Source organism: Cervus elaphus, chromosome 6 (assembly GCF_910594005.1).
Source record: "Cervus elaphus chromosome 6, mCerEla1.1, whole genome shotgun sequence".
Classification (NCBI taxonomy): domain Eukaryota; kingdom Metazoa; phylum Chordata; class Mammalia; order Artiodactyla; family Cervidae; genus Cervus; species Cervus elaphus.
In genome coordinates, this window is record NC_057820.1 from 34801017 (window position 1) to 34827982 (window position 26966).

The following is a 26966-nucleotide window of genomic DNA, read 5'->3' on the forward strand; positions in this document are numbered from 1 at the left end:
AGTGCCTGATGAACTCCCTTTTTTCCCCAGATCTCTAACATGCCCAGAAACACATCCACATACAGACACACTGATAGACACGACCCGATACTAGACAAAGAAAAACACTCAGAAGATGTCTAGGACTAAATATGTTAACATGCTAGGAGTCCTAATAAAATCATCACATGCTGGAACCCTGTGGAAGGGTTTTCCGGGATTGACTCAGTGTTTGAATTCTTATTCTTACCCCTGAGTACCTGACTTTGCTTTTGGTTCTGTTTTTTTTCCTGTACTATGATTTTTGAACCTTTCTCACGTTTTGGTGTCCTCTTTCATTTATTCAACAAAGCAACACTTATTATAAATCTATTTTGTATTAGTACTGTGTACACTGTAAATGGAGAACCGAAAGACAAAACTCCATGCTGCACATAGTCTAACGGAGGAAACAGGCTGTAGCTATTAATTCATAAACGTTATCATTCACTTACTGTGTGTCAGTGACTGTGTTTGACATTGCAGAATCAAACACGGATATCTTATCTCCACTTTCAAATGGCTTAAAACCTAGATTTTAATACATTTTTTTGTCCCATCCTTCTGGCCACAGCAGTAGTAGCCATCTCTGGGTCTTAGATGTCTTCCAGGTTGGTGCGTATTGTCATAGCCAGCATAAGTGAGGAAGGAGGCAGTTTGTGTAAATAAGTGATGTTTCCCAAATGGTTTTATTTCTTTTTTGTTGTTGTTTAGCCTCATAAAACTTGACAGCAGTGTTAGTTATTCAGACTGGGCTATATCCTGATTAAGGGGAGGATCATTTTTCTAAGAGTGATGTTAGCAATTACCCTATTGCTTTTCCTAATGAGTTTTGATAGATCTTGGAAAAATGGAGACTTGGTTCTTAGTGATATCCATGTAAGCACTAAAGTGTACTCCTGCTTTCTCCTGCCTATCTGTAAGAAGGAAAGACAGTATCACCTTGTGTTTTTTCTACTTTGTTTCCATAAATGGTAAGGCATTGAGACCTTTGTAAGTTTATACAATTCCATTGTCTGATTCCTCAAGTTTCCTGGGTCATTTTCTGAATACATTTCTTTCAGTTTCTCCTTATTGCTGAAAATCTGAATTTCTTTTCTATTTAAACATATCTTTAAACAAACAAAACTCCAGCCAATGCCATAGGCCACTTTCATTTCATAGCAATATATGTATAACTATTCGAGTACTGAAATATTATTTTAGTTTTCATTTTTATTAATAAAAAAGTTACATAGACCAGCAGATAGGAGATTTTGAGTGATCATACATTCTATATAACTGTCGAGACAAAATGTAAAGAAAATAGATTGAAAAATTTAAAAATTAAAGTGTAACATATCTTTACTAAAATGGCAGTTGTTTTCTCACAGGAAAAAAAATGAATGAGATTCAAATACTCTGAAGGATATCACATTAACTTTATTTTTAATATTTTTCAAATAACAGTGTCCATTTAGATTATAATTGAGTCAAAGGGAACACATTTTTAAATTCCAGCTCAACTTCTTTCTTTGTATTTCTAAATCTGAAGTCTGGACCTCATCTGGGCCTCGTTGAGTACAGCTCAATCACTCAGTCATGTCTGACTCTTTGTGACCTCATGGACTGTAGCACGCCAGGCCTCCCTGTCCATCACCAAACCCTGGAGCCTACACAAACTCATGTCCATTATGTGGGTGATGCCATCCAACCGTCTCATCCTCTGTTGTCCCCTTCTCCTCCTGCCCTCAATCTTTCCCAGCATCAGGGTCTTTTCCAATGAGTCAGCTCTTCCCATCAGGTGGCCAGAATATTGGCATTTCAGCTTCAGCAACAGTCCTTCCAGTGAACACCCAGACTGATCTCCTTTTGGATGGACTGGTTGGATCTCCTTGCAGTCCAAGGGACCCTCAAGAGTCTTCTCCTACACCACAGCTCAAAAGCATCAATTCTTTGGTGCTCAGCTTTCTTTATAGTCCGACTCTCACATCCATACATGACTATTGGAAAAACCATAGCTTTGACTAGATGGACCTTTACTGGCAAAGTAATGTCTCTGCTTTTTAATAGGCTGTCTAGGTTGGTCATAACTTTCCTTCCAAGGAGTAAGCATCTTTTAATTTCATGGCTGCACTCACCATCTGCAATGATTTTGGAGCCCCCAGAAATCAAGTCTGACATTGTTTCCACTGTTTCCCCATCTATTTCCCATGAAGTGATGGGACCAGATGCCATGATCTTAGTTTTCTGAATGTTGAGCCTTAAGCCAACTTTTTCACTCTCCTCTTTCACTTTCATCAAGAGGCTCTTTAGTTCCTCTTCACTTTCTGCCATCAGGGTGTTGCCATCTGTGTATCTGAAGTTATTGATATTTCTCCCAGAAATCTTGATTCCAGCTTGTTCTTCATCCAGCCTGGCATTTTGAATGATGTACTCTGCATATAAGTTAAATAAGCAGGGTCAGTGACGATATACAGCCTTGATGTATTACTTTCCCTATTTGGAGCCAGTCTATTGTTCCATGTCCAGTTCTAGTTGTGGCTTCTTGACCTGCATTCAGATTTCTCAGAAGGCAGGTAAGGTGGTCTGGTATTCCCATATCTTTTAAGAATTTTCCACAGTTTGTTGTGATCGACACAGTCAAAGGGTTTGGTATTGTCAATAAAGCAAAAGTAGATGTTTTTTTGGAACTCTCTTGCTGACCCTCATGCTAAGACAAAATATAGTCTTGATCATTTTATTTAGCTTTCTAGAATGTCAGAATGTCTGCCAGAGGCAATCTCAAAAAGGAAATTTAGGGATTTAAATATGTTTAAAATTCTAAAGTTAAAAAAAAATATGTATATATATTTATATACACACACATACATATAGCTAATGGTGATAAGAGATATTCCTCATAAAAATTGAATTGAGACTCCTCAGAAGTGGGCCTGGGATGTTGAAGAAAGCTTTTCAGTCAGATGACAGAAGAATAGGCTGCATCATGAAAGCAAGGTTTGCTGTTGAAGTTTTCTTAGTGCAGATGGTTTTACACTTGGAGGATATGAAAAGGAGAATCTATTTGACAAATATACTGAAAGCTTGAGTATTTTGCTAAAAGATCCAAAAGATGAACATGTAGTACTGTTCTCTCAAAGAACTTTTTGTTTAGTTTGAGGAAAAAGGCACACTATAAATATCTATGATTTGGTGTATTATAGTCATCTACATTTACTGGACATTTTTACAGAAATCTGGCTAGAAGTTATACTTACCCAAGAGAGGCTGTGTATGTGATGAGAGGGTCAAGAGCAATGAGTCTGAAGTAATGATGCCAGAATCATAGTTACATAATTCATTAACTTTCCTAGTTTTCCCTTCTAAATAATAATCACCTCTTCATTGGACTGTGGTGAGTATAACATGTGTTAAAGCATGCAAAATATTTAAGAAAGTTCTAGACATGTTTTTAGTTCTCCATAAATCTTAAATGATGATTATTATTTCATATTTTTAAAATACATATTTCTGGGTCTCTGGATTCTGTAGGTCATGTATACTACTCAGGAAGTCAGCATTTTTAATAAACCAACAGAGGTGGTAATGATGTAATTGATGAATAAGTCAGTGTTTGAGAACCTCTGTTGTAGGTTGTTTAAATTGATACAACGAACAAGAGAAAGTAGGAACTGGACAGTAATATTTTCAATTAAAACAGGAAAAATGAAGATACTTATGAATACACATAGTTTAGAAGGAAATGAGAAAAATAAAAATTAGTAGGTTTTACATAGAGAAATATTAAGCTAAGGCATATTATTTATGTAAGTATGACCCTATTAAGTCGAATAGGAATTCTGTGCACATATATACTTAGGAAAACCTGGCGAATATATATACACACACACATATACCTATATATGCATTTACACACACATATACATACCTAAATGAGACTCAGTGCATCTCTTGCTGTTTAATTCTGTGAGCTTTAAGGTATCTTAGGTAAGGAGAGGAGAAGGCAATGGCACCCCACTCCAGTACTCTCACCTGGGAAATCCCATGGAAGGAGGAGCCTGTAGACTGCAGTCCATGGGGTCGCTAAGAGTCAGACAGGACTGAGAGATTTCACTTTCACTTTTCCCTTTCCTGCATTGGAGAAGGAAATGGCAACCCACTCCAGTGTTCTTGCCTGGGGAATCCTAGGGACGGCGGAGCCTGGTGGGCTGCCGTCTATGGGGTCCCAGAGTCAGACACGACTAGAGTGACTTAGCAGCAGCAGCAGCTAAGGAGAAAAATGAGTTAAAAAGTGAGTTAAGATGCTTTAACTAGAAAACAATTACCTCAGTCATTATTTCTTTTTCATTTAAAGGTACATTTTCAAAACCAGGCTGCATAAATAAATTCAGTTATTTAATATCAATAAAAGTTTTGTAGTTCTATGTTATTTATGGTTACTGATTCTACTTAAGTAGAATTTTGTGTTCTATTATAAATAATAAGGCATTTAATGGCTTTCCTCTAATCAAGATAATCTAGATTTTTAGAAAATGCTTAAATATATGTTTAATAATAATTGATGAACATTGAAAGAATTTTGGCCTCTCAAATATAACTTGTAATCACCTTCATAGACATAGTTTTTTAGTTATGTATAAGACATTAAGCTGTTTATAATAAATCAGTGCAAATGCATCTAAAGTTAGGCATTATCAACAGGTGTACACATGAAAACATCTTGCAGGTTGCCAATGTGATCAGTTAATTTTTTCAGGGCCCCTTCATGGCAAGCTTCTGTGACTAGGATGACTATATATTTAACTCATTTATTAGCTGTACTCCATTATGAATGGAATGTCTCAATATGTATTCAAAAGAATACATTTATCTTCTTAGGAATATAAGTGTATACTTTGCCACTGAATGTGAGGAAAACATAAGCTATCAAATTGAGGGCATATCAGTTGTTCTTTAAATATCATGGCAGAAATGAGGTGTGTCAGTAGTAAGGCTATATGAAACCATAAAGTAAATACTTAGAGAAAGATCATAAAGAAAATGTTTCTGATTTAATGATGCTACAAGGTGGTCAGCTCTAAAATACAGCTCTAAATTTTTGTAAAAATTAATAAATTAAAAATATACTGAGATTTTCAATTAAAGCAAGAGATTTAATTATTGAGATCCATAAGGGCTTCCCAGGTGGCTCAGTGGTAAAGAATCCAGCTGCCACTGCAGGAGATGTGATTTAATCCCTGGGTCAGGAAATGGCAACCCACTCCAGTATTCTTGCCTCGAAAATTCCATGGATAGGGGAGCCAGGTGGTCTAGAGTCCATGGGTGCCAAAGAGTTGGACATGACTGAGCAACTGAGCATTGAGATCTAGACTACTGTTTTATTTGCTTTTAGAAAATTTACAGTATGTATTACTTTGTTACATTTTGTAACAGTTACCTTTCTAGTATTTTTCTTTGGATATATATGATGTCCTTTTAGAGTTGAAATTAAATATGGTAAAAAATTAGACTCTACTGCTTATTGGATATATATTAAAGAGCTTTGCTATTTAATCTTACAACTTGCCTTCTTCATTTGTGCCAATGAACTGGAGTCATTATGGCTCATATACTTCTTTTGGGGGGATAAGTGAAAGACAATCTCGGTTACAGTGTTTGAGCTTTACATTTAGTTCAACTATTTAGATCTTACCAAGATAGAAATTTCAACTACCATACCATTATAACTTAAACATTCCATTTTATGTGAACATAAAAGAAACTGGTTAGAGCAAATCTCAACATCACCTGAATAAATCCTGCTTTTGTGTACATGAGTCACTGAAGTTTTCGATGTTATGTTTTGGCCACTAAATACAATTTTGCAGTCTTCTGAGGCTTCCATGGGCTTGTCAACTGTCACTTTTCTGTGATAATTAGGAAGAGAAATACACAGATAAATGAGATTCACAGTGATTTGGGCAGCCCCCTGTTTCACTAGATTCAATTCTCTTCACTATAAAACCTTTCCTGGAGCTGCCAAGTCTTAACAACATTTGACAGAATTGAGTTTAACCTTTTCTTTCTTTCCTTGCCATCTTCTGGTGAGAGTTATTATTGAGAGGAAAAAAATAGTGGCCAGAGCAAAAGGCTGGCAACACTTCAAGGTTGACATGCCAAGTGTTCTTTGACTAAGTTGCTTTTAGAAGAGGGAGGGAGAAATAGCTCACTCATAAGTTCTTTCAGTTCCATTGCTGTAGATCCCTGCAAGCCACTGAGTAAAGCAAAGAGTCAATCAAATGCTTTTGGAATTTCCATTCATTCATTCATTTTTCATTCATTCATTCTTACGTATAAACAATGATACATATTGAATTTGTACACTTCTCCATGAATAATTCTAAATAGTGAGGATACACTGATAATTGAGAACAGATTTCTTTGTCATAAAATGAATCCATTGGAGGAGGATGCATATATGTAAACGGGCAAGAGAGTATAAATTAGGCATTATGAAAAATGTGTCAGTGGGGAAGAGTCAGAATTTAAGCCATTATACAGTATCCCACTAAGTTCCTACCCCTAAGCAATTATCAGTCAGCACCTTAATTGAATTTCCCAAAATATGATCTGTGTATTTCTACAGAATGCTTGGGTGTGTTATAAATAGAGTTCTCTGGCAATAAAAGCATGGAGAATAGTGTAACATATAAAACTAAATAAGATAATTTATTGCATAGCTTTACTATAATGATGTGAATACCATACAGATTTATTTTATATATGTGTGTACAGTTCTCAAAGCTTTCAATATTAACTTAAAAACAGATAGAGTAGGAAGAGCTTCATAGTTGTCTTGCAAATAAACACTTGCTTTCCACGAAATCCTTAGTGGGATTCTAGTTGCATCTTTGTTGTTTAATCACTGAGTCGTGTCTGACTCTTTTGGACCCCCAGAACTGCAGCATGCCAGGCTTCCCTGTCTTCCACTGTCTCTGGTGTTTGCTCAAACTCATGTCCATTGAGTTGATGATGCCATCCAGCCATCTTATCCTCTGATGCCCCGTTTTCCTTCTGCCTAAAGTCGTTCCCAGCATCAGGGACTTTTCCAATGAGTTGTCTGTTTGAATCAGATGACCAAATTACTGTAGCTTCATCTTTAGCATCGGTCCTTCCAAAGAATATTCAGGGTTAATTTTGTGTAAGATTGACTGATTTGATCTCCTTGCTGTCTCAAGAGTCTTCTCCAGTACTACAATTTGAAAGCATTAAATCTTTGGCACTCAGCCTACTTTATGGGCCAGCTGTCGTATCTGTACATGACTACTGGAAAAACATACCTTTGACTAGATGGACCTTTGTGAGCCAAGTGATATCTCTGCTTTTTAAGACACTGCCTAGGTTTGTCAAAGCTTTTCTTCCAAGGAGCAAGTGTTTTTTAATTTCAAGTCTGCAGTCACTGTCTGCACTGATTTTGGAGCCCAGGAAAATAAAACTGTCACTGTTTTCACCTTTTCTCCTTCAATTTGCCATGAAATTATGGGACTGTATGCCATGATCTTAGTATTTTGAGTGTTAAATTTTAAGCCAGCTTTTTCACTCTGCTCTTTCACCCTGTAAGAGTGGTATCATCTGCATATATGAGGTTGTTGATGTTCCTCCCAGCAGTCTTGATTACAGCTTGTGAGTCATCCATCCCAGGATTTCACATGATGTACTCTGCATATAAGTTAAATAAGCAGGGTGACAATATATAGCCTTGGCATACTCCTTCCCTAATTTTGAATCAGTCCATTGTTCCACGTCCAGTTCTAACTGTTACTTCTTGTCCTACACACAAGTTTCTCAGGAGATAGGTAAGGTAGTCTGGTATTCCAATAGCTTTAAGAATTTTCCACAGTTGTTGTGATCCACGCATTCAAAGGCTTTAGCATAGTCAGTGAAGCAGAAATAGATGTTTCTCTGGAATTCTCTTGCTTTTTCTGTGGTCCAGTGGATGTTGGCATTTTGACCCCTGGTTCCTCTGCCTTTTCTAAATCCAGCTTGTACATCTGGAAGTTCTTGGTTCGTGAACAACTGAAGCCTAGCTTGAAAAATTTTGAGCATTTCCTTGCTATCATTTCACAATGAGTGCAATTGTATAGTAGTTTGAACATCTTAGTATTGCTTCTCTTTGGGATTGGAATGAAAGTTGACCTTTTCCAGTCCTGTGGGCACTGCTGAGTTTTTCAAATTTGCTGGCATTATTGGGTGTAAGCACTTTAACAGCATCATCTTTTAGGATTTGAAATAGCTCAGTTGGAATTCCATCACCTCCACTAGCTTTGTTGTGATGCTTCCTAAGGCCCCACTTGGTTTCGCACTCAGGGATATTTGGTTCTAGGTGAGTGATCACACCATCGTGGTTACCTGGATCATTAAGATCTGTTTTGTATAGTTCTGTGTATTCTTGCCACCTCTTCTTAATATCTTCTGCTTCTGTTAGGTCCATACCATTTCTATCCTTTATTGTGCCCATCTTTGCATGATATATAGGCTCTATGTTTTATTCAGTCTTTCTTTGCATTCTTCAAATTGGATTCTTTTTATTGAACTAGACTCATGAATTTAGTGTATTTTTCCTGTTCACTTGTACTTTTAGCACCATATGATTATATGGGTATAATAAAACACAATTCATAGCATTTTTGTTTATATTTAAATTGTTTCACTGTATTTAAAATTTTCATGTCCCTGTCATCATTATGTATTTGAGATCATTATATAAATGAATGAATATTAACTTTTGTATAATGGCATATAGTAAGAATACAACATTTTATTCATTCTTAGTGAGGCAGTGGTTTCAAATGTTTGGCTGGTACAACACTCACTGGAAGTATCATCTTGGCGTATCTATCTCTAGTCACATGTGAAAATCCTAGTTTAAAAAGTGTTTACATTTATCATGTATTGCCAAACAACTCCATAAATTTGGCTACCAATATATTCTCCCTTCAGCAGCATGAATGAGTTCCTGTTTCCTATAACCTTTCTAAAACTTGATTCCTTATCTGCCTACATTTTCCCAAATAAAAACACATTTATAATACAAAAAGTATCCTGTGTTCAGTATAAGCTGCCAAAAGTAAAACAGGGAAATGTTATCAAAGAGTCTGAGATTTCCAAGAGTAGGGACTGTGTATTAATATCTCATTGTGAATTAAAAAAAAAATTATAGAAGTATGTTTAATTTACAATGTTGTGCTAGTTTTAGGTGTACAAAGAAGAATCAGTTATATATGTATACACACTATATAGTAGATAATAGTAGAATAGATAGCTAATATGGACCCACTATATAGCATAGGGAATGCTACTCAGCACTCTGTAATGGCCTGTGTGGGAAAAGAATCTACAAAAGAGTAGACATATGTGTGGTGAGGAACGGGGAGGCCTGGTGTGCTGCAGTCCATGGGGTCGCGAAGAATCGTACATGACTTGACAACTGAACAGCAAATGTATATGTATGTACATGTGTCAGTTTGATACCTATTTGTTGTATAACAAACAGAACAATCAAAGGAAGTCAGTGACACTGACCTCCTGCAATTATGGATATATCCCTTATCATACACAGAGTCCTGTTTATAGTCCAATCTATAAGTAGATATGGAAGTCTCAAATATTAGCAAGACCCTTTAGGCTCTAATTCTAAACTTAATTATTATAGCTCTTTATATATATAGAAAATTTATATTTCTGTACTATAACTAGGTTTACCTGTCTGTATTTCCTACGTTTATGTTTCCTCTTATATACTGGCGAAAGGGGATTGTGTTGATAAGCAGAGAAAAAGGCAAGTAAAAGCTTGGTTCAATTTTAAGATTAAAACCCCAATGCAAAATTAATTTCACTGTTCTTATTCGTGGGTACTGACCTAGGGAAAAAAGGCCTCAAGATGATTAGTGGTTAATATAAGAAAGATACAGGAAAAATACTGGCAGAAGATCCAAGTAGGAAGAACAAACATGAAATTTCTGTTTCCTTCTGCTGTAATTTCACTAACGCTTTAAAGGTTTTTACAGAAATTGTCTAGAATTCTTAGCATTCTCAGAAAAATCCATTTCACAGTAATTCTCAAAAATTCAATAATAAAATACAATAAAATATTTAGATTGAGTTGATAGAAAATTTCTATAAGTATGTCAATCATTATCTTCAACTAGCAAACCCTGTTATATTAATACTTTATAGTTTAATGTAGGCCAGAGTTAAATTTGAGTTAAACTAATGATAAAAAACATGTAAAAATGAATGCTAAAAAATTGGAATTGTCATTTTAGAACTATCAAGAGCCAATTAAAATTTTCATATTAAGTTTTTACTAAAGTGTATACTTTTACTTAAGTAGCTGTTTTTTGTTGAAAGAAGAGTTTTGGCCGGAAAAGGCTCAACAAATACAAAGGAAGAAATTTCAGTAGGTCCATGGCTGTTTCTTCTTTTACTTCCACCTCAAAGAGAGCAGCCCTGGGGTTCTGAAAAATAAAGCTGTTCCATATGGAAGCTCCAGCTTCTGACTGTACAATAAAGTAACTATAGACACCCTCCATTTCTACACCTTCCTTAATACAACTGTTGCAAGTGGACGCTGTGAACTTTAATCCATATGATGGCAACATAATCACTTAAACTTGAATAAACTCAAAGCTCCAATGTGGCTGTTTCCCAACAAAAACTGAGATGGAGATTTGTGTTGAATAGCCAGTGATTACAAGAACATGATTAAGTGAGACATGGAGTTGATTATGGGTGCTGTTTGTAATACCTGCACCAGAAATGTAATATCTATTGAAAAATGAGGGTGGCATAAAGACCGGGACCACAGACAACGTTGTGTTTTCTGGTATATGTTTTAGGCTGGATAAATCATCCAGTGTTGCAAATGGTTTACTGAAATCTTTTTTCCTTTTTAACTTTTTTTTGCCAGAATAGTGAGTGTATAATTGTATCTGTTTTGCCTACAACATTAAATGCACCAAAGGTTAATCTATTTTCATTAAACTGAATTCCAAGTGAAACAGTTTTTTTCCTCATTTACCTAAACTTTCATATTGCTTCAAAAAGAAGGTTTCCCCATAGAATATTTAGCTGTCTATAACAGGACAGTATTTATATTGAAGAGAGTAGTAATGCCACTCTAAAATTTTAAGTGTTACTGGGAACATGTATATTTAAATAACACTTGGAGGACCATTCTCTGACATCTCATAATGACTGTCAGGAAGGAATTCTTCATTGTGTGTCTGTGTGTGAGTGTCTGTTTCAGTGTCTGAGTGTGTGTCCACCGTGAAACCCTGAAACGTAGGAGAAACATATGACTCGTTAGATCTTAAAATCTCCGTGGTGAATGTGTACCACTCTTACTAATGCAAGTTTGTAAATTGAGATCACAGTCATCTTTTTGTCAAGATATGAACTCACAGACTAGGTGAACTTCTGCAAGAGTGCACAAAAGATTATTTATATTACTACAGTTTTACAAGTTATCAAATTTTGGACTATTTCGTGGTGTAACAGGACAGAAAATATACAGGGTAAGATACTATCACATAAAAACGGAAGTGTCTCAATACATTGTATAAAATGGAACTAAACTAGATCAGTGGCTTATAAATCCATTTCTAGCAGCTTTTTAAAAAATTTTACATGGCACAAAATCACAAATATGCCATATTTAATGGGAGATTTTAATTGAGTTTATTAATTTGCCAATTTTGGGCATACGTATTTACTTAGCTCATTCTGCCTTTTAAAATTATTATTGACCAATTAATGTTTGAATTTGTTTTTGTAAGTAGATTTTTCAAGAAAAAAGTCAATTATAAACTTGAGGTATTCAGATATCTTTTATTATTTTATATATGTGAAACTGTTTAATATATATCTTCTTAAAACTGGAATGACAAATATAGAAGCAGCCATGATATATGTCTTTTCTTTTTTGTTTTTAGATAATATTCATTACAGTATTTTATAAGAAATACCTTTTTGTTTAAGTGATAAACTTCTCTGTGAATACTTATCTGATATTTTGCTTTTGCTTTTTCCATTCTCTAATTCATTTCTTGTGCACTTGGATATTTTTTAAAGAATAAATGAAGAGGGACTTCTCTGGCGGTCCAGTGCTTAAGACTTCACCTTCTAATGTACAGAGCGCAGGTTTGATTCCGGGTTGGGGAGTTAAATCCTACATGCCTTGTGGCCAAAAAGCATAAAACAGAAGCAATATTGCAACAAATTCAACAAAGACTTTAAAAATGATCCACATAAAAAAAAACTTTAAAAAATAATAAATGAAGAAAGAATCTGTATGTTTTCTTTGCTTTTTGGAAAAAAATGCTGACTGCGACATTTGAAAAAATATGAATTATTTTCCAGGTGAAAAAAAATCTTTTCATGATTCTTATTTAGTGTTGTAGACAGATGCTCAATTGTCTATAAATTTCCATCTGAAAATATCCATATAAACTTGAAAGTTTTCATCTCTATCTTTCTCAGGTGATTTTGTTTCACAAATTGAATTTGAGCCCATAAATATTTGTACTATTCTGTGGGCAATAGAGTAATTGACTTCAGCTTTATTTCATACATAGAAAATTAATTGAGTCATTTCTAGCAATATTGCTATTTCATACTCATGAATTTTAAAGATGTTTTAAACAACACAAACACCTATTTGATGCAATCTTTTTTCCACTAATATATTATTGAGGAAATGTAACAAGATTATTGATTCAAATGATTTTCACTGAAAGTTGATACATTTTGTCATATTTATTTTACTGAAAAGCAATAGCTTTTAGATTTAATTTCTGAAACAGAAACTAATACTACAAATATCTTTCTTTTAAAACCATCTTGTCCTGGTGATTATGCATAAAAACTGAGATGTTTCTGTTGCTCAGTGGGCTTGTGTTGTCTTGATCAAAAACTCACTAAACTGAGCAGGGAAGGATGGGTGCTAGAAATCCACAACAAAGGCCCACAATTTTATGTTATGAAAACATAAATACCTAGTTCATCAGGTAATGAAAAACTGTCTCTTATAATGGCTAGAATTGCTTCATGTGTCACTATATTTTATTAGAATTTTAACCCTTCTAAAGGACAAAAAATTAATATCAGAAAGCTCTGATCTGAGACTTCAATTTGGCACTAAAAACATATTGGTCTCTCTAGATCTGTTTACTCCTCTGCAAAATGATGTGGTTGTGTTCTGTATGACTGTATCATGCATATAGTACGTAATGAGAAAATTAATATTCTCAATATAGCTTTGAGGTTTTCACACGTTCCATGATTATCTTTGAATTATAATAAAGTTTCTTTTAAAGCATTGTGTTATCTCCCAAGTGAAAATTTGGTTTTCTACTTGACTCTCGCTGTTTAAGCATTTGGGCAGCCACTGGACAGGCAGGAGGCTTAGGGACTCATATGTGTGTCCAGCATGCACTGGTCTTAATAATACAGTATTTCTTTTTAATGATGAATGGCTTCTAGTGAACGGTAACACATCAAAGGTAGTAAGAACAGACAAAAAATTCTGTCCCAACAATAATAGGATTCTCCACTTTTTTTTTTACCGTTAATAATGATCCTGAGTCTCTTATTCTGTGAGGATTTTTCTATCCTATTTTCTCTCAGAAGAAATGTCCTGGGTTGAATGTATTAGGTAATGGCAGATGTCAGCATGCACACAGAGACAGGTGAGCTTAGTCGTACATCCAATAGGAAGGAAAAATGTAATGATTTTATATAAGCATAGCAAGTCTTATAAAATGTTATGAGGAATAATATTTTTTATTGTTTAGTTGCTAAGTCATGTCCGACACTTACGGGCCCATGGACTGTAACCCACCAGGCTTTTCTGTCCATGGGATTTCCTGGGCAAGAATACTGGAACGGGTTGCCCTTTCATTCTCCACGGGACCTTCCTGACCCAAGGATTGAACCTGTGTCTCCTACATTGGCAGGTGGATTATTTACCACTGAGGCATCAGGGAAGCCCAGGAAGAATATTGGTAATCATTTATCATAATGAGAAACTGAGGAAATAAGAAAATGAGAAAGTAAGCAATTCATTTATGTTCTTACTTGAGTATATTTTACCTAATTTCAATCAGTATAGCAACATTGAAAAAATGAAATAATGAATCTAAAAAATCTGATATTAAAAGTATAAATTATTATAAAAACATAGAGAAACAAAAGATCTCTGGTTTGTTTGAAATTTCTGATTTTTTATGTGGCATTTCATCTAAGTTTTGAAAGAGCAGGAAGCTTCCGGAAATTCTAGACTTTAGGTAAACTTATGATGCAGTAGTAATTGGAATGTGTTGATCACTAGTTAAAAGGGGTAAAATCCCAGAATTCTGAATTTGAGCACAGAGTGAAACCATTTCCCAGGCACTTTCTAAGATCTTGGATAAGTGCTACTGTTTTAAAAGCAGCAGTTAATTAGTAATATGAAGCCAGGATATCTTCAGTGATGTTAGCAAACATACTGCACATACAAATAAAAAAAATGATAAATGATATCTTAACAGTTTTTTGAAGAAAATGAGAAGCCTAGAATTAATTTCTTATGGAACATTTCAAAATTCATTGTACAGAATGTTGTGATATTAAAGGATAATGGACAGTTCAGTCGCTCAGGTGTGTCTGACTCTTTGTGACCCCATGGACTGCTGCATGCCAGGCTTCCCTGTGAATCGCCAACTCCTGGAGCCTACTCAAACTCACGTCCATTGAGTCATTGATGCCATTCAACCATCTTATCCTCTGTCATCTCCTTTTCCTCCCACCTTCAATCTTTCCCAGCATCAGGGTCTTTTCCAATGATTCAGTTCTCTGCATCAGGTGGCCAAAGTATTGGAGTTTCAGCTTCAGCATCAGTCCTTCCAATGAATATTCAGGACTAACTTCCTTTAGGATGGACTGGTTGGATGTCCTTGCAGTCCAAGGGACTCTCGAGAGTCTTCTCCAACACCACAGTTCAAAAGCATCAATTCTTCAGCACTCAGCTTTCTTTATAGTCCAACACTTACATCCACATGTGACTACTGGAAAAACCGTAGCTTTGACTAGATGGACCTTTGTTGGCAAAGTAATGTCTCTGCTTTTAATATGCTGTCTAGTTTGGTCATAGCTTTTCTTCCAATGAGCAAGTGTCTTTTAATTTCATGGCTGCAGTCACCATCTGCAGTGATTTTGGAGCCCAGAAAAGTAAAGTCTACCACTGTTTCCACTGTTTCCCCATCTATTTGCCATAAATTGATGGGACAAGATGCCATGATCTTAGTTTTCTGAATGTTGAGTTTTAGGACAGTTAACACTATATTCAAAGACGCTTTAATGTGATAAACAAGGTCTTGTTGCAAAGTTATGCTTTGGTCACTGCAGGGTAATGCTGGAAGCAGTTGATCCCTAGCTATGTTTTAACATTGCTCTGCCAAATAAAATGATTAAGATGGTCCTAATATTGTTTGACCAAAAAGGAAAGAAGGTACAGTGCCAGTAACTGATATGCTACATCCTAGGCTTTTAATCTGTATAGAATGATGAAAAAGGCTAGTAAGTGAAAAATAAAAACTGAATATGTTAAAACATTTTATGCTAAAAGTATCTAATTAATCTGTACTAAGTTCTTAAGTTATAACTGGGAAAATATAATGCTAAAGAAAGCTAGTTCTACAGGTTAATATGCAAGACTAAACTGAAATTAGTTGTATGATAAGAATAAAAATAGTGTCTTAAGTTCCTAGAAGTTTTCACTGAAGACTAATTTTCAAAAATATGAGCTTATAAAACATTCCTTTATTTGAATTTATAAAGTTCAGAAAATTTACAGAGAACAACATTTATTTTTGTTCAAAGTTAAAAAAATAGCAAATCATATAATCATTTATTTACCATGTTTGAATTATTTCAAATTTCATATTAACATATCTCTGAACTTAGGAGGAACATATATGTGTTTGATATTAATTCATTCATTATAAAATATTTACTGAGTTTCCCACCCTGTGTCTTATGGTATCAGATTCTGAGATATAGTAGAGAAAAAGAATTGTGTCTTTACCTTCATATCTGTTTCAGAGTATTAATATAGAGAGAAAGAGAGAGAAAGAAAGGAAAGATAGAAGGGAGAAAGGAAGAAGAAGAATTAGTTATGGTTAAATCATGTCTGAAAGAAAATGTGAATTTAGTTTCAACAAAGTGGAGTAAAATTAGTGTAGTGAATCAAGGAATCCCACACACAAATCCAGACTTCATGGACAGACATGCCAATATGAAGGCAGAGGCAGAGACGGGATGGACAGAGGAGGTGCTCAGGGTGGTATTTTGTGAGCTTGAGAAAATCTGGTCTTTGATTTTTCTCATTTCTAAAGTAAACAATGGAAGTAGATCTTTTAAGGTCACTTATGATGTTTTTATATTGGATATTAGATGTCTGGGATACAGAGTTTCAGTTCTCATTCTAGATTATGTAACCAATATGCCAGTGGTTAATTCTTGGTTTATGCATCTTGATACTGTAAAAGCTGGGACTAATTCTAGGACTTCAGGCTGATAATCTTTCCTTTATACAAGATCAGTTAAGTGTGTATATACAGGCCTCTGCTACAGTGCTTCTGATCACTCTACTTTAGCCTCAGTAAATTAATCTCTATGTAAAACATATAAACACACAATAATGAAAACAGAACTAAATACCAGGCGTCCCCATAACCTGAAAGGTCAAAATGACTCCGTTCATGTGATGATTCTTCGTGTGTATTTGGGGACATAATGTAAGGGGAGATTTTAGTCTAGGCTAAGTGTCCTGATTCAGTATTTTAAACTGTGAATGCACACAAGGTGTTGTACAGGTAAGGGGCTTGGAATAGAAATAAATGCTAAGAATATAAGTGACAGTGTGAGCTTGGGGGAAGAAATCAAATAGGGCTGTGAGAAGCCGGCAGGGAGAAAACAGCCCTTAATAGCTTGCGTAGGAAAAGTTGGTAATTCCATAATACACATATGGATATGAAAACCAGTCCTTTTCTTTTCCACTTCTCTGATGAATGTGGCTGACTTTTGATGCCTGGCCAAACACGGGATTAGAATGAAACTGATTTGTTTTCAGTGGCCAGCGGGGAAAGAAGCAAGCCCAAGAGTTTGAGAGAGATATTAAGCCAGCTCAAGCTGGGTGTGTAATCAATTCTTTAATATTAAGTCAAAGGAATAGGAATGAGGAGAAAACAAACACAGAGAAAAGTCTAGGCTTAGAGGGTGGGGTTTGAGGAGTAGCAGGACAAGAATAGAACTAAACCCACTAAATTATGTGCAGTGACCACGAGTCCAAACTGCCCAGGCACCTCACTTACAGTAATCAGCAAATACTTTTATTATGCTATGGAAGCATAGGAATTCCAACAAAATTACACTGAAAATATTGCATTTTCTGTCTATGCTCTTCTTTAAATTATGGTAATTCGTTGACATGACATTTGCAAAAGTGTCTAGGAATATACCTGTTGTTATCTTAAGTTCTTGGAGAGTGTTACTTTCTCTTCATCCACTTGTTTCTTCTTTGTAAATAAGATATTTGCTGAGGATAGCAAGATGTCTTCTTTGTATTAAAAGGGAAGACAACTTTGAAGAATTCAGCATTTTTTTTCAGCTAGCCAATCTAAAATAAAGGAAATATTTTTGTTTGTTTCTTAGTGTATTTGTCTAAATAGGAGCAGCTATTTATTGGAAATGCATCTATATTACCTTTTTGAGTCTCTGAATGGCTTATGGCCATAATTATTTAAATTAAATTATTCCTATTCATTCATTAGAAATAGAAAATGTGAGCCTTCATTTATATTTTGGACACTTGAAAAGAAAGATAAATAAAATCCCACTGTGATATATTCTAACATCAAAGAAAATTACAGTTTTTCTCTTATTAATTGAGAATATTCAGAGGAGTAACATACTTAAGCACATACTTAGAAATTATCACCCGAAGCAGTACCTATTAAGCTGTCTTGTCAAGTGCTGCTTGGCTTGCATTTTTAATAATATTTGTGGTACCTTGCTCTTTGTACAGACAAAGACTGTTAATTTCTTGCCTTATTATCTTGCAAAATGCTACTATTCCTTTTACTTGTCCAGTTCTTTTGACTTGCTAGCAGGGACCTGTTGGACTATATGATGCAGAAATAGGTCTTTTATAAATGATTCAAGGCCAGGGATTAGAAATATGTTTGTGATTTGCATTGGAGCACTCTTAAAAAATAAGAGAATTTAAAACAGAGAGAATGTGGCATTTTGGTTTTCCATTTTCAGGGAAGAGCTTTTTTGATGCTCTTTTCTGATTTATTAATTCAAAGGAAATACATTTAATCTTCTTACAATAAATTAATCATTTTTGTTATTTTCATTTGGTTAGTTGAGATGCTTTTTTTCCATGAAATATTAAGCATGGCATTTAGTAACCATTTGTAATAAATAGCATGGATACCTGGATGGCTTCATGAAGAAACCGTAAATAGTTTAATGAGAGACAAAGCTGATTAAGAAAATCAGAGGCAAAGTACGATTTATATACATTGTGAGAGGGGGCAAAGGTGAAATTAAATGAATGAACGAAGGTTTCATGTAACACTCTAATGTAAATGTTGTTAGGTAAGATACAGTCTTGATGTCTATCTTGTGATTTGAATGAGCTCATCAGTTTTCCCTCATTAACACCTTTTACTTGTCTTTCTGATGGCAGCTAGAATTCTGAGAGGGGCCATCGAAGGTATACGATTTATGTGCATCCCTTCTGATGCCATTTTTCACATCGGTGTCAGTTGAACAGAATCAAGCAGTAACGCTCCATTTAATTTCATGTCTAAAGAAATGAAGTTCTATGAAGTTTATTATCTATAATACTTAATGTCTGAAATCACATTTTGGATTTATTGAAAGTCAGTATGTACGGTTTCATTGCTCTCTGTGTTTCAGGATAATTTTTAAAGATTTAAAACAAAATTGCATGTACTTTTATTCCCACAGATTCTAGACAGGTTTAAAATATTTTGTTATAATAACATCTTTATGAAGAGTAAAAATCTGATTTACACTGTATAAAATGTGGTATGGTACACTGACATTCTCAAAACTGTAGTATTGATAGTTTGCGAGGAGAGAGAGGTTTAGATCTCTTACTTGACTGAATAGTAGTTTGAAAGCTATATAAATCGTGCTTAATTTTTCTACATCCTGTATATATAATCATAACTTTTAAGGTCATTGTGCATAAAATAAGCTTTAGTAAGAAAGAATTAATGCATTCTCAAGTTATGTATAACAAAAAATCACTTAGTATTTGAAATGACAAGGTTCTCCATATTGCTGCTGCTGCTAAGTCACTTCAGTCGTGTCCGACTCTGTGCGACCCCATAGATAGCAGCCCACCAGGCTCCTCCGTCCCTGGGATTCTCCAGACAAGAATACTGGAGTGCCATTTCCTTCTGCAATGCATGCATGTGACCCCATAGATGTCAGCCCACAAGGATCCTCCGTCCCTGGGATTCTCCAGGCAAAAATACTGGAATGGGTTGCCATTTCCTTCTCCATCATATTACTAGTCTATAATTTGCATATCTCTATTTTCTTTCTGTCTTTAGGTTTATATTTGTGGGAACATGTATGAATAAACCCTTCATAACACAATTTGGGGGTACGTCAGTTGTTAAAGAATCTGCCTGCAATGCAGGAAACCCGGGTTCCATTCCTGGGTTGGAAATATCTGCTGGAGAAGGGATAGTCTACCCTCTTCAGTATTCTTGGGCTTCCTTGGCTCAGCTGGTAAAGAATCTACCTGCAGTGCAGGAGACCTGGGTTCGACCCCTGGGTTGGGAAGATCCCCTGGAGACGGGAATGGCTACCCACTCCAATATTCTGGCCTGGAGAATTCCACATGGGGTTGCAAAGAATTGGACATGGCTGAATGACTTTCAACACAGTTTTTAAAAGAGTCCCACCAGATTGTTTCAATGAAATAAACTATTAATTTTAGGCTAATGTATTTCCTTTCAAGTTTTATTACATTGTTGTGTTGTTTGAGAGTTGAGTGTGAATTCAGTCATTATGTTTTTCTCCCTTCTTTTCTTCATTTGCTGCTTTTTTCTCATTGTTATGGTTTTAAAAAAATTGTATTTCCTTTTCTACAAACTTTCTTCCAAATGTGCATACTTCCCTTTCACTGCTTTTTGTTAATCATATCCCATATTGAATTTTATTTTTACTCTGAAATACATGGATTTTTCTGGAGAATATCATTCACATGTGTTCACACCTGAGTTACATTTGAGACAATGACTAATATATTGCTGATTTATTTAACTTGAAAAGGGAAATTATTTTTTAAAATTTTCATTGTGTATCTCCTTCTCTCAATATTGTATATTGAGGCTGCAGAAATTTTACATCTGAATTAATTTTCTTTTATTTTGCTGGTTATTTTCTAATCATCTTTTTACTGTCTTTTCTATTTTATATTCTACAGTGGGAAGAGATTGGTGAAGTTGATGAAAATTATGCCCCTATCCACACATACCAAGTATGCAAAGTTATGGAACAGAACCAGAATAACTGGCTTTTGACCAGTTGGATCTCCAACGAAGGTGCTTCGAGAATCTTCATAGAACTCAAGTTTACTCTGCGGGACTGCAACAGTCTTCCTGGAGGGCTGGGGACCTGTAAGGAGACTTTCAACATGTATTACTTTGAGTCAGATAACGAGAATGGGAGAAACATCAAGGAAAACCAGTACATCAAAATTGATACCATTGCTGCCGATGAAAGCTTTACAGAACTTGATCTTGGTGACCGTGTCATGAAACTGAATACAGAGGTCAGAGATGTAGGACCTCTAAGCAAAAAGGGATTTTATCTCGCTTTTCAAGATGTGGGTGCTTGCATTGCTCTTGTTTCAGTGCGAGTGTATTATAAAAAATGCCCTTCTGTGGTGCGACATTTAGCTGTCTTCCCTGACACAATTACTGGAGCTGATTCTTCACAGTTACTTGAAGTGGCAGGCTCCTGTGTCAACCATTCGGTGACAGATGAACCACCCAAAATGCACTGCAGCGCTGAAGGGGAGTGGCTGGTCCCCATTGGGAAATGCATGTGCAAGGCCGGATACGAAGAGAAAAACGGCACCTGTCAAGGTAAGAGTTTGCCTGCGGATCTGCAGGGGCTGTCTGCTTCCCTTGGATCATGTATATGTATATCTTCCAGTGATTATGAGCAAATGACCTTTTACTTTGCTAATTTATGGAGATTATTTCTCTTCAAGTTTGATTTCTCTCCTCTCAGAATTTTAAAACTTCTGGCAATGATGAAAGATTTGAAGTTATATTCTACTGGATATACATAATTAGTACTCAGAGAGTGTCTTACTTGCAGTGTAGTATTTCATATTCATTTTGCTTTCAGGAATTTTATTTTTGAGCTACTCACATCAAGGGATTATTTCTTTGTTTATCTGCTACTCTGTCATGACTCTGTCTCTCTGAAGAGAAAAATAATACTCTTGTTATGTGAAATTCAGATGTAAACTTCCATGAGACTTTTGGCATGCTTTTAACTGCCTTTTAAAAATTCTTTAGGTATAAGTTCTGCCATATGAACTTCATTGGACATATGTGGAAAGTGACAGGACTTAGTTTACCGTGTTCTTTGCATATAATAGCTATTACATACTTGCTTTTAAGAATTTACAGGTTAACTTTAAATGCATAATAAGTAGTGCCCAAGAAAGTAACTGGAGATGGAACCAATACAGAAAGGTCATTTCAAAGCAGTTTGCACTTGGATTTTTTTTTCTGTTTTAATTTTTCTTTTAAATTGAAACTTGATCATGCATGCTTCTTTTTCATTTGAAAATACTCTGATTTTGTCCACAGTGTGGTGACTTGCCCTTTAAAACTTGGATCTTTCTCAGTGGCTTCATGAAACAGGATAGTACTTTATGTCAAAGTGAAGAACAGCTTATGAGGAAGAAAACACATTTTCCTTAGAGGAAAAAAAAAATTATCCTTATGAACCCGAACTTGTTTTCACCATGATATGCACATACCAAATAGGTAATGAGAGTTAATGTGTCTTAACTGAAGAGAAAACCAAATACTGAGAATTCCCCTATGCCCATTGGTAGCTTCAGGTGCAATTTATTTTCTAAATTCAGTATGTAATGTGGCTCAGCCTTGCTCACATTTCTTCAGGCTTGACTGTAGATTGACTGTAGAGCCAGGAAAACAACACTAATCTGTAAACCATACTGACATTGCTTATTTATCTCTAGAAATGCATTGCACCATATTTACATCAGCTCATGTTTGTATTATCATCTACAATTAAGTGCATGATTATTTCTCCATGTAATCTACAACTCTCTATTCCTTTGTATATAAAGTTTTATTAAATCAAAATTATTTTTCAGATATGCCTTTAAATTTGTCAAATAAATGAATCAGATTTTATTTAGGGTTGAATTTAAAGGAAAGTTTTAACTAACATTACCTTAACTTCTCTTTTTGAGCCATCTTCTTGGCATGGGTGAAGATATATGTAACTGTAGGATCAGCAGTGGGAGTTAAACATAATCCATTGACTACATTGCATTGTTTTCCCTAAAATGCTTACAAAATCTTACTATTTCTAAGAATTTGTTTACCAGTATTAAAAGGCAGCATGCTCTATTTGATTATCTATTTATATCATTTTCATGAATGATATGTGGTAACTTTAGTTCAGAACACAATGATCTTTGTCTTCATCCAGATTGGTACAGGGTATAAAGGACCTTTGCATTCAGAGGATAATTTTTTATTGTTGCTGGGGTTAAAATATTTTGCAGGTGCTTATCATGAAAATACCTGGGGGAAGTAGTATTCTGACAGGATGCTCTTAGTGCATGATGAATCCACTGCGTCTTTCTTCTCTCACACTCTTAGCAGTTGAGGAGTAGAGGCCCGAGAGAAAAAGGAGAGGCCGCTTGGTAGAAGCTTCACTCAACTGGATTCTGTCTTAATGTGCTTATTACCCTCCTCTGGTAGGAGGAGCGAGGGCAGTGGGGTCATGAAGGCAGTAGACTACACAGCCCCTCCCAGTCCCTGCCCCAGAAGATGTTCTGCACAACATAGTCTGTGTGAATAGTGCCTCTTGGTGTTTTCCCGTGTACCAGTGATATGTGGCCATTCTATGAGGAATTTCAAGCATTTATTCTGTAAATAATTTACTGAGTGAATAAACAAATGTTGAAGGTTTGTCTTGGAAAATTAGGGCGTCGCAGATGGTCCCATATAAATAAATATATGTATTTAAACCTATTCAAAATATGTATGTGCAAATGTAAATGTATGAGTGTGTGTGTGTCATATAAAATTCCACTATAACTCTTTCTTCAGTTTTAATGTGCTATCCACAAACCTCTAAGTGGGGATCTTGCTGTTTTGGAAATATCCTTGGTAGGTCAGAAATCTAAGAATCATTCTTGACATATCCTTCCTGCTCACTTCTCAGTTTCAATACCTCACAAAGTATTTATAAATTTCCCACACAGCTCTCATAAAATCATCCACTTTTCTGTTTCCTTTTTCCTCCAATCTGTTAGCATATCTTGTTGGAAACTTTATTTTTAAATAATGAATAGCTTTTTATATAGTTTTGGGTTTTGAGCCATGTGAGTGTGTCACCTGTACAAAAATACAAATCTGATAGTTGCACAAACCTATCCTCCCAGTCCCTTCCTATTCCCAAGACACTTAAAGTACTTCAGTAGTTTCCTTTTTTTTAAAGGATGAACTGGGAGATTGGATTTGACATAAACACACTACTGTATTTAAAATGGATAACTAATAAGAAAATAAGGATCTACTGTATAGCACAAGAACTCTACTCACTACTCTGTAATGGCCTGTATAGGAAAAGAATCTAAAAAAGTGCACACACATATATATATATGCAATAACTAATTCACTTTGTTGTACACCTGGAACTAACTCAACATTGCAAATCAACTATACTCGAATATATATGTATGTATATATATATATACATATATATATATATATATATGCATAATTGTCTCCTTCAAATGAAGTTTATAAAATAGCCTAAGATCCTGCGTGGCTTTGCTCCTGTTAGCTCTCTTGGTTCAGTTCAGTACAGTTGCTCAGTCACGTCTGACTCTTTATGATCCCAGGAATTGCAGCATGCCAGACTTGTCCATCACCAACCCCTGGGGCCTACTCAAAACTCATCCATGGAGTCGGTGATGCCATCCAACCATCTCATCCTCTATTGTCCCCTTCTCCTCCTGCCTTCAATCTTTCCCAGCATCAAGGTCTTTTCCAGTGAGTAAGCTCTTCCCATCAGGTGACCGAAGTATTGGGAGTTTCAACTTCAGCATCAGTTCTTCCAATGAATATTCAGGACTGATTTCCTTTAGGATGGACTGGTTGGATCTCCTTGCAGCCCAAGGGACTCTCAAGAGTCTTCTCCAACACCACAGTTCAAAAGTTAGTTATCTATTTTATAAATACTATGTTAAAATTATTAATTTTAAATAAGTAATTTTGTTTACCTTTGTACTTACCTGTAGGAAACATCATTGGTCACAAAATTGACAAATGTCTTTTAAATTAATCTTTACTTAGTCCTAAGATTCTCAGGCCAAATTTTCAAAGTTTCAAATACTAAATGGTATATGATTGGCATATGATATATTAACTGTTATAGAGGTTATCAGTGATTTTTGTAGACCTCAAAGCATCACATGCTAAAATGTGTTTATTTATAAATATAGCTTTATTACATACTTACATTTAATTACTTGGTTTCTTTGATAATCAAAATATGTTGTGATATAATTAAGGCTATAAATATAAGAAGCTAAAGTTGAGTAAACCTATTGTAATGATTATCATATATTAAGATTTCCTAGGAGGTGACCAGGTAGTTGCTGTCAGATCATTTTCATGTGAGCTGATTCACAAGGAGGGCATGATAGGCCTGACCCACAGTCTCTTAGCAACTAAATCTTCAAGAAGCAAAATGCTAGACAGCTCATTAACATATGGCTTCAACCCAGAAGACAACCAAGAAGTGATTCAGGAGTCCCTGTCCATTGATCAGTAGCAGATCATGATCTATCATCTCCATGTCTCCTTATTTAACTTCCTTCATAAGAATTTAACTACCTTTTCCATAATTATCTGATTTTAACAAAGTAACCGAATATGCTGGTTTCTGTTATCAACTTAAAATACAGAGTGCATTTATTTTTTGAAGGCTTACGTATATGCCTAAATTTTCTATAATAAACTGCCTTAAGTATTCAAATTTATTTGTTTGAGATATTCTTTATTTTCAGGTACTAATAATATATTAAATCCATTTTACAAGCATGTTTTCATACTTAATATTTATTATTATTTCTGAGAAAATTCATGCCATTTTTCCCTTGAGTCATGTGTAATTTTTTTGAGTACAAAACTGTTAGCAAAAACCCATTTTGGAAGTTTCTGCTTTTTGTTGAAGTGAATATGTTTGACAGAAGTAATTGAGTTCACATGAATCAAATGTTGCCTGCTGAGTTCTCTTGTGATTATGTTGCTGACTTACTCAGATGCAAGGCAAGACCACTAATCTTCATCAGTTGCTAGTGAAATGAAGTAGTAATTTGAAATTACCTCTAGATAATTATAGTTTCACTTATATCAAATGGAGGAAAGAGATTTAGATTGTGGGTCACTGCCAAAACCAGTGAGTGAAGCAGGTATATAGTGCATGCTCAAATACAGGGTAAGGGGGGTTACATGCCAAGGGCTGTGGAGAAAAAGCACTTATTAATTGTCCAACTGGGAGATGATTGCGCAGCAAGGAAATGTAGTGAAAATACTGAGCTAAGAAGGAGCCTTGATTCAGAAACAGTAAAGATACTGCAGGGAGTAGCATGTCGATCATGCAGACTTCTGGTGCGTATTTATGTGTGAAGCAAAATTGGCTGGAAATTTAGAGTATTAGGTGTTCGTGTAATTATGCATTGGAGAGCCTAGTTATTTTTAATTAGGCATGTTACCAAAAAGCATCAAAGGGGTTGAACTTTGGTCCTTTTTGGTATGCTCTTTTATGCAACAGAAGGAAACTAATTTTGATTTAAAAATTTTAACAAAAGGCTGTGATTTTGAAATCACAGAGTGATTGGTGTCAATGGTGTGTGAGTCCATATATATGTGTGTGTGTGTGTGTCCTATTGCTGTGAACCACCACTAAGACAATTAAGTGATTAAGTCATTTCATCTATTTGCAGGTATTGCACATGAGAAAAATAGGTTTTCTTTTTATCTCCTCACTTGAATAATTTTGGATTAATTCTATTAAAATGTTATGGCTTTTTATGTTAATATTATGTTTAATATTAAAATGTTAGTGTGCTTACCCCCCCTCGAAATCAAGGTTTCAAAACACTAGTACTGTTAGTATTTGGGGCCAGAAACTAGTTGTTTTGGGGCGTTCCTGTTTACCGTAGGACATTTACCAGCATCCTGGCTTCCCTGGTGGTTCAAATGGTAAAGAATTCTCCTGCAGTGCGGGAGTCCTGGATTTGATCCTTGGGTTGGGAAGAGTCCCTGGAGAAGGGAACAGCTACCCACCCCAGTAATCTGGCCTGGAGAATTCCATGGACTGTATAGTCCATGGGGTCGCAAAGAGTTGGACACGACTGAGCAACTTTCACTTTGGCCTCTCAGTCACTAGATTCGGTAGGGTACTCCGTTCCTGATTTTTAATAGCCAATAATGCCTCCATGTATTGCCAAATCTTCCCTGGGGGCAAAATCTCTCTTAGTTGAGAACCACTAAGTGAAATATATTCCCTCTGCCTATGTTAACAGATGTGCTGCTGAAACTAAATAT

The 26966-nt window shown here is 35.4% G+C and overlaps 1 protein-coding gene across 9 annotated transcripts in view; it reads left to right on the forward strand.

The window, feature by feature from the left end:
* EPHA5 (EPH receptor A5) overlaps positions 1-26966 on the forward strand; it is a 383390-nt gene that overhangs the window by 57688 nt on the left and 298736 nt on the right. For all 9 annotated transcript variants that reach the window (XR_006341773.1, XR_006341772.1, XM_043906637.1 and 6 more), the window contains exon 3: positions 20552-21215. Coding sequence is in view for 7 of the 9 variants with exons in the window: in XM_043906637.1 (XP_043762572.1) it covers positions 20552-21215 (664 nt within the window). In the remaining 2 variants the exon portion in view is untranslated. The remainder of the gene's footprint in view (positions 1-20551; positions 21216-26966) is intronic.